The sequence below is a fragment of the Mastomys coucha genome, unplaced genomic scaffold (assembly GCF_008632895.1).
Source record: "Mastomys coucha isolate ucsf_1 unplaced genomic scaffold, UCSF_Mcou_1 pScaffold15, whole genome shotgun sequence".
Taxonomy (NCBI): domain Eukaryota; kingdom Metazoa; phylum Chordata; class Mammalia; order Rodentia; family Muridae; genus Mastomys; species Mastomys coucha.
Window position 1 is genome coordinate 56,736,791 of NW_022196897.1, and position 14,942 is coordinate 56,751,732.

Below are 14,942 nucleotides of genomic sequence, written 5' to 3' on the forward strand. Positions count from 1 at the left end.
TCTTGCTTCTGCTCCCTGTGTGCTGTGCAGTCCTTTGTCTGCTGCACTGCAGAAGCTGTGGTCGGTTGGTTCAGTATCCTTCCCTTGCCTTGCATACAGCTAAAGCCTTTTTTAGTCTTTGAGTTCCTAAAAAAACATTTCTACTATAGAAGTGAATTTTCTTTTCACAGATTCCTAACTTGGAAGCATTTCTCTCCTTCCTGTTCCTCATCGTTTAGTCACAGCCAGGACCCTAGTGGTTGTTCTTGAGTACCACGTGGCATTAGTCTACCTTTATTATTGTTTTTTTTTTTTTTTCCATGTGTAAGAGGTTTAATTGAGAGGGAGAGAGGGGGCAGTAGCGGAGGGAGAGGAGGGAGAGAGAGGAGGGAGGGAGGGAGGGAGGGAGAGAGGAGGAAGGGAGGGAGGAAGGGAAGAGAGAGAGAGGGAGAGAGAAAGAGAGAGAGAGAGAGAGAGAGAGAGAGAGAGAGAGAGAGAGAACGCACTACCTTCATTATTCCCACTGATATTTGGTGTATGCCCTCTTTTGACTTCTTTGTGATTGCTTTCAATACTCATGTCCTTGCTCTAATTCATTCCCTCCCTAAAATGTGTCAGTGGTTTCCCAATACTTTCTTGTTTTCCTCTTGATAGGATGAAGCTTCCTTTGTCTGAATGCCATTCATGTATTCAGTCCATGGTCTGAGTTTGCCTGTTGACTTTGCTATGCTTTCATCAAGTCAGGATTTAATGAATTAGTTATCCTATGCGAGGTCAAGGGAAGGATTCTGAATGAGGCAGATCTGAACACATTCATATACTGAGAAAGGACAGGAGAGACAGCAGGACAATAGAAAGAGGATGTTACCTACAAACGAGCACAGCTTCTGCAGTGTGGCAGACAGCACACAGGGAGGTGGCTCCTCAGCAGAAGCAGGACTGACTTCTACTCCAAGAAGGAGCAAAAAGGGCACAGGCTAGGATACAGGATTCAGAAGCTAGTTAATAACTAAGAAATGCTTCTTAAGCACATTATCCATTTCAATAACTATTTAGTTTCTAGAATATTGTACATTTTGTGATGAATCTTGGGGATACAACATTAAATAAGACAGATCCTTTATTCAAGAATTTATGGTGTTTGTTACTTTTTTCATTGTGTGATGATATACTTGCCAAAAGCAATAGAAGAATGCAAAGAAGGGAAGGACAGACGGATAGATGGATGGCGAGCAGAGTCTAGAATCGCTGCAGATGCACGAGGCCCTGACCATGTTGATTCACAGTCAGGAAGCAGAGGGAGAAGAGCTTGCTTTCACTGTTCTTTCTCCCAGGGCAGACCCTAGTCTATGAAATGGTACTGCTCTCACTTAGAGAGGGGCGCTCAGTTCAGGTGAATCAATCTAGAAACCCCCTCAGAAGCATGCCTAGAGGTTTGTCCCCTCAGCGATTCTGAATCTGTTGACAGTTAAATTAAGCATCAGAATGTGTATTTGGTGGACAAAGAGCATTGTTTTAAAGAATATTCAGGATCATAGTGACCATTTGAAGTGTGCCCAAACATTTGATGAAGTAAGGTACCTTTGAATCATTATATCTATATCTGTATATTTAAAGAACTAGTGAGAAACCAGATTGTAAAGGACTTTGTGGTCCATGTAAATAATTGAGACTTTATGTAGCTTCCTCAGAAAAAAGATATTAAAGGTTTCCTTAAATAGAAAAAAATATTGTGGTATTACTTAAGAAAGGATAGTGTCTTGCATGTGATTACGGCATAATGCTGTATTATAAGAAGTGCTTTGTTAACTGTTGACAACTAAACCAGAGACATTTTTTTTTGTGACATTTTAGAGATGTGTTTCTTCATATGGTATGCTAATTTACTGTAAACTATGGTAGTGTAATTTGTGTTTACTACAAATGTATGAATCTTTCATCTCTCTGTTAATTTAATCTTTCAGAATGACCAGGTTCTTCAGGGCTTCTCAGTGGACAAAGGAGAATTCACGTGTCCCCTCTGCAGACAGTTTGCCAACAGTGTTCTTCCGTGTTACCCTGGAAGCAATGTGGAAAATAACCTTTGGCAACGCCCTTGTAACAAAAGCACACAAGATCTCATAAAGGAAGTGGAGGAGCTGCAGGGACGGCCGGGAGCTTTCCCAGTAAGCATCAGTGTAAGGCAGAAATATCCTGGCTAACTTATTAACTTTGTATGTTTTTCAGTTCTCTCCCTTCTCCCTCCTCTACTCCCTCCCTCCTTTTAGTCCCATCTCTTCCCTGCTCCATACAGTCTTTTCTTTCTTTTCCTAAATTACCCTGGGCCTTTATGCATTTAGTAGAAATTGATTTTTAGAAGTTTTTGTCTTATGTTTGTGCTTATTGGAAAGCAGGATGAAAATTGTAGAAGAAATTATCAAACGCTATGCTTTTTTTTTAGTGAAAATCATTATAATTTTAATGTATTAAGACTATCAGATCATGAACTTAAGTTTTGTTCTAGTTAGAGTTATCATTGCTGGGATGAAACACCATGACCAAAAGCAAGTAGGGGAGGAAAGAGCTTATTTGTCTTACACTTCCACATCACTGTTCAACACCAAAGAAGTCAGGACAGGAACTCAAATGGGGCAGGAGCTGATGCAGAGGCCTGCTGCTTACTGACTTGATCCTCATGGCTTGCTTAACCTGCTTGCTTGCTTGCTTTCTCTCTCTCTCTCTTTCTCTCTCTCTCTCTCCCTCTATCCCTCCCTCCCTCTCCCTTTCTCCCTCCTTCCCTCTGTTTCTTTTCTTTCCATCCATCCATCCATCCATCCATCCATCCATCCATCCATCCATCCATCCATCCATCTATCTATCTATCTATCTATCTATCTATCTATCTATCTATCTATAGGATTTCTCAGTATAACCAACCCAAGCTGTCCTGGACTTGCTAGTAGAGCATGGCCTCAAACTCACAGAGATTTGCCTGCCTCTATCTCCCAAGAGCTGGACCTTCCCTTCCCCCTCCCCAGTCACTAATTAAGAAAATGCCCTACAGGCTTGCCTATAGCCTGAACTTATGGAGGCACTTTCTCAACTGAGGCTCCCTCTTTGATGACTCTAGCTTGTGTCAAGTTGACATAAAACTAGCCAGCTTAAGCTTAAATATGGTTAGGCTCTTTAAAGATGTTGAAATATTTAAAAACAAAGCAAAGCTTTTAAAGCATATATGTTATTTTGCTTGTTAGCAATGGATACATTCCGAAAATGGCATCAGTAGATAATTTTGCCATTGTGTGAACATCAAAATGTATTTATACAAACCAAGTGTTTTTGATGTCTTTAGGCAATATAATTTTAAGGGGCCACCAAAGTATATGTGTCCTATTCTGTACCATGGTACATGACTGTCTCAATGTACAAATATAATATAGCATATAAGTATCAAATACAATGTTTGAAAATATATCATTATATTGAGATTAAGATTGATAACCTGAGTTTAATTCCTAAGGACTCACGTCATGGAAAGAGACAACTAACTACCCCAAATTGTCCTCTGACCTCCACACATGTGCCATAGTATTCATGAGCCCACCCATATGTGTGTGTGCATGTGTACACATACCACATTAATGTAGTAAAAATTAAGAACTTTCACACACATCTTTTATTTACTCTGTATATATTAGAAAATATTATGTAACCATTCACTACAAATTAGTCTTCTATAATATGAATTGGCTTAAATGATTCTGTTTTTTAATCCCCACCAACAGAATTTGTGTGGTTTAAGTTCTTAAAATGTTTTCCCTATATTAAAGATTTTTGTTACGGTTTCTAAGGGTGTGACATACTTTACTGCCATTCTACTTTTTTGTAGTGTTAGGAATTGAACTTAAGGCTTCTTATATGCCAGGCAAGTGCTCTGCCACTAAATTAAGCTTTTGAAACAAAAATTTGGACATTAAATCATTCAGATTTATCTCTTGACATTTACTTTCTCAAATGAAAACTAACTTTAGAATCTAAAGGGTTTTGGTATATAAATTTTATTTAAAATTTGCCTGAAAGTAGAGGACAAAGTTTTCTCTGAAAACTGAACTTAAATAAAGTCAGCTTTTTTAGAAATATGAAAGTGATTCTAAAATATTATTTAGTATTATGTATCTATTAGATTAGACTAAAGTTTGTATTGCTAACTGAATAATTCATAATTGGGTTTTATCATAATTGGATATTATCTGTTGCCATCCAGAATTTGAATAAGATAGATTCCATTTTGATTGACTTTTCTCTATACACTAAATTGTGCAAAGTTGTTCATGTTACATTTTCTTTGATTTAATGTTAATTTTTTAGTATGTTTATATAATAAATATTTCAGTTTTAAGCTATTACTAAAGAAAATTAATGTGAGTTTTATATGTATGTTCACTTTTTTATAGTCAGAAACCAACTTAAGTAAAGAAATGGAATCTGTAATGAAAGATATAAAAAATACCACTCAGAAGAAATACAGAGACTATAGCAAGACCCCAGGCTCACCAGACAATGATTTTCTCTTTATGTACTCTGTTGCTAGGTAGGTATATGTAATATATATTAGTATTTCCTTAGTATTAGTTTTTTTTATTGTTTAGTGAATCTTTGTTTTATGTTACCATTTGTTTTTGTTTAAAGAAAGGATATGTATCTTTAATATTGGTTAAAAGTATAGCTAGTTTTATAACCTCCCAGGAGGTTATTTCCTGAAGTTATTTTTAAATTACTTGATACACAATTTGGTTGCTGTTGAACATCATGAAACATAAGGGGGAAAGTCTATTATTAATACTTGGGGAAGATAAATCCCTTAAACTATGGCATTTTATGTATGAAGAAGTCTTGTCAAGTGCTTATGCTGAGAACTAAAACATGACTTTACATGCCTGCATTACAGAGATTACAGCTACAAGAGTGGAACTTGTTTCTTTGTTTACATGAACCAAGTGAGAGCTCTCCTAGTATGCTAGGAAATGCCAGATGACTTAGAAAACCAGCAAAGGAAGAGAAAGCAAGAAGCCAGGTGCTCTTGCCTCTGCTTTTGGCTGGTAGGCTCAGGGAAGCAGCACTTTTCTCATCTTTTGAATTAGGGAGCATTAGCTAAATTTCTGAGTAGCTGGATCATCACCAGTGCACACATCTAAGCAGGACTTTTGGAGAATATGTGAAAATGGAGAGCCGTAAAAGAAGGAAACAGGGAAGAAATAGGTATATACAGCTAGACACGAACAAACACATCCTGCTAAAGGCGATACTATAGAGCCTCGTATGTCTTTGCAAGCATACGTCTTCTTTTGTTCATATAGTATTGTGGTTGGTAAGATCTAGAGAGATGATGGGACTTGAAGCCATCCAGCAACTTACTGACAGAAATACAGACTGGACTTCAGATCATTTGAGTCAAGATTCAGTGGGTTTGGTTTTTCAGTTAGTCATCTTTCTTCCTGTCTTGTGTTCGCCTTTGATAGATTGTTCTGTTTTTAATCTCTTTGCCCCACTCCCATAGCAATGTAATAAAACAGTAAGTGAAAGAGTTTATGTAACCTTTAAAACCCAGGAAAATGGATCCAGACTTAGAAGAATTTCAGCAAGCAAGTTAGAGCTCAAGATAAGGAACCTACCTTACTCTTCAGTCTGAAAAACATAAATGCTGGACCCAGGTTGTTACAGAAGTATCTGTGCGCTAGAAAACAACTTCCTATTCTGTACGTTCCTAGGCTGTTGTTTATCCAGAATGCTTTTTTGTTTTTGCTTTTTTTGGATGGTGAGGTATATAATTATTATTTTGTTTCTGGAGAGTTACTGATTATTACATACTTATAACTAAATATGCTTATAAAACTAAATTTAACTTTACTAAGGATCTAGGATCATGCATAGCTTCTGTATAATATGTAATTATTATATAGAAATTCAATTGAATACAGATCAGCTGTTGTATTTACACACATACACACATACTCCTTTCTCTCTCTCTCTCTCTCTCTCTCTCTCTCACTCACTCATCTCACTTGTATATTATGCCTTCAATTTCACTAGAGTTGGCATTAATAGGAGATCCTGAGATCCTGATTGAATGGGAATGATCATGGAATTTACCTATAATATGATAAATTAAACAGTTTCATTAAAGAATAATTTGGCTGAAATTTAGGTCCTTGTGTTTTGCCTTAAACTATAAATAACTTATGACCAAAAGCTATGCTAAAAGGAAGATGGATTCAGTGTTTTTCTCTTTTATAGAGAAGCAAGGACAGGGATCATATGCTAAAAGTACAGGCAGAGCAACAGGAAAGTCACACTGCCATCCCCATCCCTCTCTGAACCCTAGTAATAACCTCAAACAGTGAGACAGTGATTATCTGATTAGAATAATCAAGCACATGTGGAGTCTCAGTGAGCTTGCAGCCCCTCCCTAAGTCTCTTAGCTGTTTCGAAGAAAACAAATGAGGGCCAAAGTGACTCAAAATTGGGATCTGAATGAAGAAAAAAGGTTTTTATCATATTGAGCAGAACGTAATGTCAAGATGTGATGCTAGGCTTTTATTTTACTGTAGTATGCAGTTTGTTTCTTTACTTAAATATTTAAATCCTATGAACTATGTTAGTACTTACCTTTCAGAGAAAATATTTCTGAAACTATTAACTATTTATGAAAGAAGTTGCAATTCAAAGTTATTCAAGTAAGTATTTATGAAATAAGTTGTAATTCAAACTTACTTTGAATTGCTTTATTTGTGATTCTTTGTGATTCTCAGAACTTGAAGATATATTTATATTTGGCATTTTAATAAGACATAGTTCTAGGTTTTGAGTTGAATTTCTCCTAGCTGTGGAAGTAATTTGGTTTGTTCTTTAGGGAGCATAAAATTTTTGATATTTGGGAAGAGAATATTTCTTTTGACGGCTGGAGATGCAGTATTTTGATAGGAAGGGTACATATCTTTGTTTTTAATTTGATTTACATGAGGACCCTTTGTGGAAAAAAGCTTTTTTGAAAGCAACAGAAGGGAAATTTTTGGAATGTATTTTTGAAAATTAATTCTCAAATTAACCAGAGCAACTTTATACATTTCAACCTATTCGTGAAATTTTTGTTCTGTTGCAAATATTAGTCATAAAAATGGATTATGAAAAGTTTATACTGGGTAAGAAGGCTTCCTTTAATATTAACTCATTGAATTACTGAAAGTAAGACAGACATGACTTTCAGTAATTGATTTTTTTACCAAGAACTTTTGTATTTAAGTCATGAACAGAGATGTTGGTCTGTATGTAGCTCTAGGTGTGCAACTGTGAGAAACATAGAACTTGTGGAGAAAAGACACAGGGGCATTTGAGATGCAGATGAACAGACATCTCTCAAGCATGAGTGGATTAGTATTCAGTAGAATGAATATATATCTTCATATGCTGTATTGTGAGTTTAGATCTTTAAAAGTAATTATGTTGAAAACAAGAGGAGTACTTTCTAAAGTGCCAAGTAATGTTCTTTGTAAGTAGTATCTGACTGTCCTGCACATGCTGATTTCAAAGTTCTAAGCATGAGCAATTCTTCCCTCTCAGGTTCTTGAGTAGCTGGGACTGCAGGCATAAGCCACCCTACCCAGTGTCAAACTGAACCCTATTAGTTTTTTGCTTTTGATTTAAAACTATTTTTTGAGGTAATTTTCCCCTTGAAAACAATCTGCCTGCCCTGTTTCTTTCTCTTTTGTTGTTTTAATTATAGGATATATAAACATAGGATATATAAATTATTGTTATAATTTAAGAATTATAAGTAATTTTCTATGTGTGTGTATGTATATGTCTTTTTGTGTGTGTGTGTGTGTGTGTGTGTGTGTGTGTGTGTGTGTGTGTGCACGTATATGTGTGTGTAACCTGCAGTTGATGTGGAGTTTCTTCTTCAATCATTTAACCTGGAGCTTTCTGTTTAGGTATCCGATTAGCCCCTTGCTCTGGGATTTTCTCTCTTCATTCCTGAATGCTGGGCTTTCAGATGGTCTGGTAAATCTATGTGGCCTTATGTAGGTATAGGAGTTCTGCTTGCAAGGCAAGCACCATACCCACTGAGCCATCTCCCCAGTCTTACATGGCTCTTTTTTTGCTTGTTAGTTTGTTTTTGTTTTTGTTTTTAATAAAGCATATTGGTAAGTATCATTAGGGATTTAGACATTAAGACATGGTTGCTTAAGCAACATTGTATATAAAACAGAATAAAATAGGTTCTACAAATCTTATTTTGGTAAAATGCTGTAGAACTTCAAAAAGGGAATATAAATTAATTAAAACAAAGTATATGAAATTTACTCTTTCTCAGAAAGGCTTCGTAGAAGAGCTGTGTCTTCATTCTAGGCTTTCAACCCAACAGAGAAACATGCTCGGACAATGAAGTGGCTGGATCAAGACCTCAGATCTGTTCTCTAGATTCCCTCTCTCTGTCTCTCTCTGTCTCTCTGTCTCTGTCTCTCTGTCTGTGTGTGTGTGCACGCACATTTTTGTTTGTTTTGTGACTGTGTGTGTATGTATGCATGCACATTTGTTTTTCAAATTATTGCCCTAAAAATAACAATAAGAAGGGGAACATAACGGGAGCACAGACTTTGGACATAGATAAAGGGGCAGATATATATATATATATGTATATATATATACATATATATATATATATTTAAAGGACTTTTAATGTTCTTGTATCTAAGTCCACAGTGATAGCTTTCTATAGTCTTGTCATTCTTTGAAATGTAGAGGTTTTCTCTGCTGCCAAATTCATTGGATATGTTTGTGGTAGAAAGTGCAGAAGATAGAATCTACCTTTCTTCAAGAATAAAAAGCATAAAAACTTCACTCCCAAATTATGCTTATTTTTGTATTATCCATTCAGAAGAGAAAGGCAGATTGCTGTGATTTTTCAACAGTGGAATGTAATAGAGGACATGTCCACCTGATGGCTTAGTCTTGTGAGTTTTAAAGTTTGGGTGGAAATGAAGCAATACAGTATTGATGTTTAGGGCCTCTGACATTGATTTTTTTTTTTAAATTCTAAATATTATGCATTAACTTTTTGTATAGTTTTATAAAATGAAATAGAAATGTTGCATAGAAGATTTTCCAACCATATTTTAAAATAATGTCAGACTTAATAGATTTATTTTCTTTAGAATAAAATTCATAGTAACTAATTTGTCATCCTTTAAAGTATATTTGGTGATCCAATAAACAGAATTGTTGTTATAATTTAGTGACTTTTTATAAATGTAGTGAGATGAAAGTTGACATACTGGTTCTGACAGTGATTTGTAAGATTTGTTTATGTATTTGGTTGGTACTTTAAAAAGTGCTTTCTAGGAAATCATAGTTTTTATAAGAGAATATAGCCATTAATTTTTTTCTACAGATTAGGCAACAGAAGATTTGTGAAAACAAAATATATTGATCTCATTTATATTCCCTTGATGAAGGAACACATGCTGGTCTCCGCGCTCGCTTTCTGTCCACTAATATGAAATCCTTGTCCCTGCTTCCTTGCTGGTAGGTTTTTAGAAGTTCAGTGAGCATTGCAAATCGCCTGAAGGGTGGAAAATTCCCTTGTCACACAGATGCCCTTATCAGCAGCAGCCAGATGGAGGTCTGAGCAGGAACATTATTCATGTTAAAGTGCATCTTCCCCACCCTCAGAAGAAGATGAAACCATTTTGTTAGAAATGGGTGGCAAATGTACAGACTCAGGAATATTAATATTTTAAAGTTTGTATGTTATATGTGAAATATTATTTTAAAGTATAGCCAGAACCTGTTTCAATGTTTTGTTTTTAAATAAAATAGGATGTAGTCGTCTTGAATTTGCAGCAGAGTAAGCTGGAAATCTCACCTCTCCTTAAGGTGGGGGTGGAGGTGGGTGGGTGTTTCATTAGCATACTTTGGATATAAACTAGTTAATTCAGTCTTCTTTGTTGAAAATAAATATTTAAGGTGATATGGTTGAAATAGAGCACAGTTGATGTATAACTCAAATTTTATTTTTTATTTTGGTAAAATTGTTCTATTGTTACTCAGAGCATTTCGGTTTTCATAGGCTTGCTTTTTGAAGCATCAATTTACTCATAGTTGCTATTTGGTAAGCTAATGCTAAATGCCTTGTAATTTCAGATGTATGTGAGCAGTACTGATCTTTACCACTATAATTATACAATATATTTTAAAAAAACTGAAAATGTAGAAATCCATAAAAGAGACCATGATTGTTGACCATAGTTGCTTCAGGGTTGCTGGTTTTGTTTCTTGATACTAACTTCCAGATACCATCTAATCTCCAATGAATGAAAAACATTTCCTTGTTAGAAAACTCAGTATGCCTTGTATTTTTTACTGACAGTGATTATCTACCTGGTGGCTGACAGTTGAAGTACATATTTTTCATCAGATTTATATATAGGCTTATAAAGCTTTTGTTGTTGTTAAGGCCCAGTTTTTAGTTTGCAAGTGACTGAGACTTTGCAACAATTACATAGTTGTATGTGTAATTCTTTTACAGGTTTAAATTTAAACATCTAAGAAAGATGGATAAATTGTTACTTTTTAATTGCTAAGTATCAGAAAAAACATTAATACTGCATAAACTGTGCTTTTGCAAGTAATAAAGTTGAAGAGTTTATTTTCCACCTTGGTTGAAATATGTCAATAAAAACAGTCTCCCTAGCCTAGAACTGAGATAGATTTGAATGCTTTGCTTACAGAACCAATTTGGAGCTGGAATTGATTCATAGAGGAGGCAGTCTATGCTCAGGCGGTGCAAGCACAGCTGGTAAAAGGTCTTGTTTGAGTAAGTACTGAACAGTGTTAGATTTTAGAAGATTTCTATTTATGTCTGTTTTGAAAGCCTGTTAGGCAAAATGGTCATTCAGTGTTTTGTTTTCCTTTAAATTCTGTTCATATAAGTTCAGTTTTCAAAGTCATAAATGCTCAAAATGCTACTATCCTTATAAAAACAATGTGGATATTTAGCCTTGTCTATATATATATATTGTGATTGGTCAGCAATATAAATGTCTAATTGATCAGATTTACATAAATTTATTATTCTCAGAAATAAAAAAATTCAAGTTTTTGAAAGAAATTTTACAGTGTTACTTAATAATATCCAATAGCAATACATATCAGCTTTAAAAAATAATATATATATATAAATTTAAACTATATATAAATAAAAATTATATATATATATATATATATATATAATTTTGAAAAGATATATATTAGGATTGATTTAAAAGCAAAATACCTCAAAATTTGTACCATAAAAATACAAACATGAGTGGCTGGAGAGATGGCTCAGAGGTTAAGAGCACCGACTGCTCTTCCAGAGGTCCTGAGTTCAAATCCCAGCAACCACATGGTGGCTCATAACCATCCTTAATGAGATCTGATGCCCTCTTCTGGAGTGTTTGAAGAGAGCTACAGTGTACTTTCATATAATAAATGAATAAATAAATCTTTAAGAAAATACAAACATGAAATTTTGATAAAGTTATTTATATATTTTTTTGTTTGTTTTTGTTTTTGTTTTTTTCTATACATTTTTTTAAATGTTTATAATAGATTTAGGTATTTTATTTGGGGTACTACTTGATTTCTAAAATATAAGATTCAAGAAGCTGTTTTTACTGAGTGTTTAGTGACCTCTAATGTATGCATTTAAACTGTATGTGTACTATGTGGTATAATCACATGTTTTAAATGGGCAACCATTAAGATGAAGAAAATGTAGTTTATTCTGTTTGAGTTCGTACATAGTATAGTTACATAAGTTTTAATAGTTTGGTACTAGTCTAGAAAGTGTTGTTTAGAAGGTTGTTTTCAGTAAAGGATTTCAGGGTTTTTGCACATTTTTCTTCTGAGACATTTACATTTATCCAGAGACTTAGAATTAGTGAATTTATCCATAATCTTGACACTAGTGAGTAAAATTCTCGTGGCTTTTTCTTAAGTTCTTTGGCTTCTAGTTTTTTCTCTCTTTCTTCCCACTGATTTCTTTTGGTCCAGATGAGCGCCATCTGCAGGCATCTGCAGCAACTTTCCGTCCAGTGCTGCTCTTGACTCCTAACTCAGACCTCAAGGTCTCCTTAGCCACCAGGTCTGCCAGACACAGGGCACTGTGTGCAGTACTTGAGACTGGTTCTTGGCCATGAGTTGTTGCCTGTGACTATTGTTCTAGGAATTTTAAGGGTGGGGTCATTTTTGGGTGGAAGTGACGTTTTCATGAATAATAACAAGGCTTTGGAAGATAATGAGAAAGCTTCTGCTGCAAATTAGACAACGAAGAATTTCATATCGATATGACTTCAATAGATGTAGGACCAAGCAAATGTAAAAAATAGGTATAACTTTTTATTAAGCGAAAGTTTTTGTTAATGTTTATTATATTTACCTCTTTATTAAAATGATTGGAAAGTAGTTATGAAACTCCAGAGATTCTGGTGACATTAAAGAAGACTTTCAGGTTTTTCTTTGCCAGAAGTAGAAATTGTTGAAGCCATTGGAAGATATACTGGGTAGTCATTAGTATCAGAGCATCGTGTGAGAGACCCTATCTCTTGGCAGGAAAATCAACACTCTTGTGTACCTAAATCTGAGACTTTCTGCTTATTACTGTAGCTGAGGAGCCACAGTTTACAGCTCAAGTGGGTTCTGTGGTTTCACCAAGATTACATGCTCAGTGGTAGAGCACTTCCCTGGCATGTTGCAGGCCCAGCACCACAAGCAACAACAACAAAAAATGGAACACAAAACTAGCCTAAACTTTAGTCAAAAAAGCTAAGGTAACCTCTAATTCTAACACTTTGATTTGGGAAGTTCTAACATAATGTAGATATAACTCATGATCTATACTAAATGTCCATCTGCGTATGATGTTCACAACAGCAATTTAACATGTATAAAGAGCTTAAAATAGTTTAATTGTTCAAAGAATGAAGACCTGGAGGGAGAGATTCTCTGAAGAAGAACTTCATTTTTATCTGAACTGCTAAGAATGTCTTGTCCATAATACCCAGGTAGGGAGTTGACGTTAGGAACTTGGAGTTAGGAAATGATTATAAGACTGAGAAGTACAAACCGGTATAGCTGCAGCATGAAAGGAAGGCGAAACAGGTCTGTAGCAGATGAGGAAAGCTGACCACTTGGGAGTGAAGGTTGAGCATAAGGACATGTTCAGATTCTATTAGGAATCATGGGAGTTATGGTTAGAGCACTGCAGATGGGAATAAAGTGCTTGCAGCTTATGATGGGCAGTCTTGGTTTGCTGGTTGGTTTTTGTCAACTTGACACAAACTTAGAGATATCTGGGAAGAGGGAATCTTAGTTGAGAACATTTCTTCATAAGGTTAGCCTATAGGCAACTCTGTAGGCATTTTCTTGATTAGTGTTTGATATCAGAGGGCTCAGCTCATTGGGGCAGTGCCCCCTGGAGAGGTGGTTCTGGATGGTGTATGAAGCAGATTGAGCAAGCCATGGAGAACAAGCCAGTAAGCAGTGTTCTTCCATAGCCTCTGCTTCACTTCCTGCTTCCAGGTTCATGCCTTGACTTTTCTCACTGATGGGGTGTTACCTGAGAGTCGTAAGATAAACCCTTTCTTCCCCAAAGTGCTTTTGTCACAGCAAGAAAAACCCATGCAAGACATGGGGTAAACTTGATTAATTATAATGACTGATCAAATTAAAAGGATTGTATTTCCTTAATAAAACTACTAGAAAAAAGTAACTTGAAAGTTTAAGAACATTTAGTTCTGGAAGAATTATATCAACTTTCTCATTGGTGTTTTTTCCCCCAATTCATTTAGATCAGCTGTTCCACGTATTAGCCTTGCACATGCGGCTTTATACCATTGATTCTGAGTATAATCCATGGAAGAAACTCACCCAGTTAGTGGAAGATATGAATTCACAGTAAGTATTATTGAAAGATTAAAAGCAGTTAAAATCCCTTTTAGAAAGACAGTTGTTAAATTTAAAAATAATATTAAATTTGTATATGAATATATTTCCTTATGAAACATTAAGTGTACAATAAAATTTAAAACAATTTACCTTTAATCTCTCTTTAAAAATTATTTCAAAAGTTTCTGCCAAGTGAGACAATGACTGATCAAATTAAAAGATTTTGAAGAATCCTATTGGCTTTATGCAAGTGAAGTACTAGAAGTACATAAAGACTGGTTGCTACTTTGTCACAATTTGATCAGTGGATTCATTTAGCCTTTCACTCTTCCGTGTAAGATACTTATTATTCTTCATCTGATGGTTTATGAACTGCTGGTGGTCCTCGCTGAGTCCTTTATTTCATTAAGTGTTATAAAATAGGAATAGAGAAAAATCTGCTCATCTGATATGTATTAGCCGGATTGTTTCTATAAAGAACTTCCTTATACAGACAGTTTGTTGGCTCTGAAATATATATATATAGTTTGGTGAGACGAATGCTTGATTCTTTCTCAGTTTATAAACTTTGAAAGTAATGAGTTAGTGCTCTGGCAACTCCAATTGATGACCAGTTAAGTTGCACTTGCTTGTTTATTTTATGATGTTATAATATTTTATATACATAATGTGTTTCATTTCATTCTAGTCATTCTTTTTGGTTTACACTGTTCCTTTTCAAAGAGAATCCTTCTAATTTTGGCTGGTGCACATTTGACATGTTGTATATTTCATAATATCTTTGTTTCCTGGTAGCATTCATTTGAACACAGTTCACTTTATACCTGGAATTGCCCTTCCTCTGTGTAATTCTTTAATAATACTTAGAAATCATGGTCTGGGTCTTAAGGGGCATAACACAGCTACTGGCTTATCATTGTTTGTAGGCCATTCCTTCCTGCTTGCCTGCCTAGCTGCCTGCCTGCCCGTCCATCCATCCACCTGCCCACCCACTTATC

At 35.2% G+C, this 14,942-nt stretch overlaps 1 protein-coding gene across 2 annotated transcripts in view; it reads left to right on the top strand.

Moving 5' to 3' along the window:
• The window catches only part of Ubr3 (ubiquitin protein ligase E3 component n-recognin 3), a 140,578-nt gene that overhangs the window by 95,867 nt on the left and 29,769 nt on the right, over positions 1-14,942 (top strand). Inside the window, exons 28-31 of one of the 2 annotated variants that reach the window (XM_031370552.1) lie at positions 1,944-2,156; positions 4,413-4,549; positions 10,746-10,831; positions 13,848-13,953. In XM_031370552.1, the coding sequence (XP_031226412.1) occupies positions 1,944-2,156; positions 4,413-4,549; positions 10,746-10,831; positions 13,848-13,953 (542 nt within the window). The remainder of the gene's footprint in view (positions 1-1,943; positions 2,157-4,412; positions 4,550-10,745; positions 10,832-13,847; positions 13,954-14,942) is intronic. The other variant, XM_031370551.1, reaches the window with a different exon arrangement.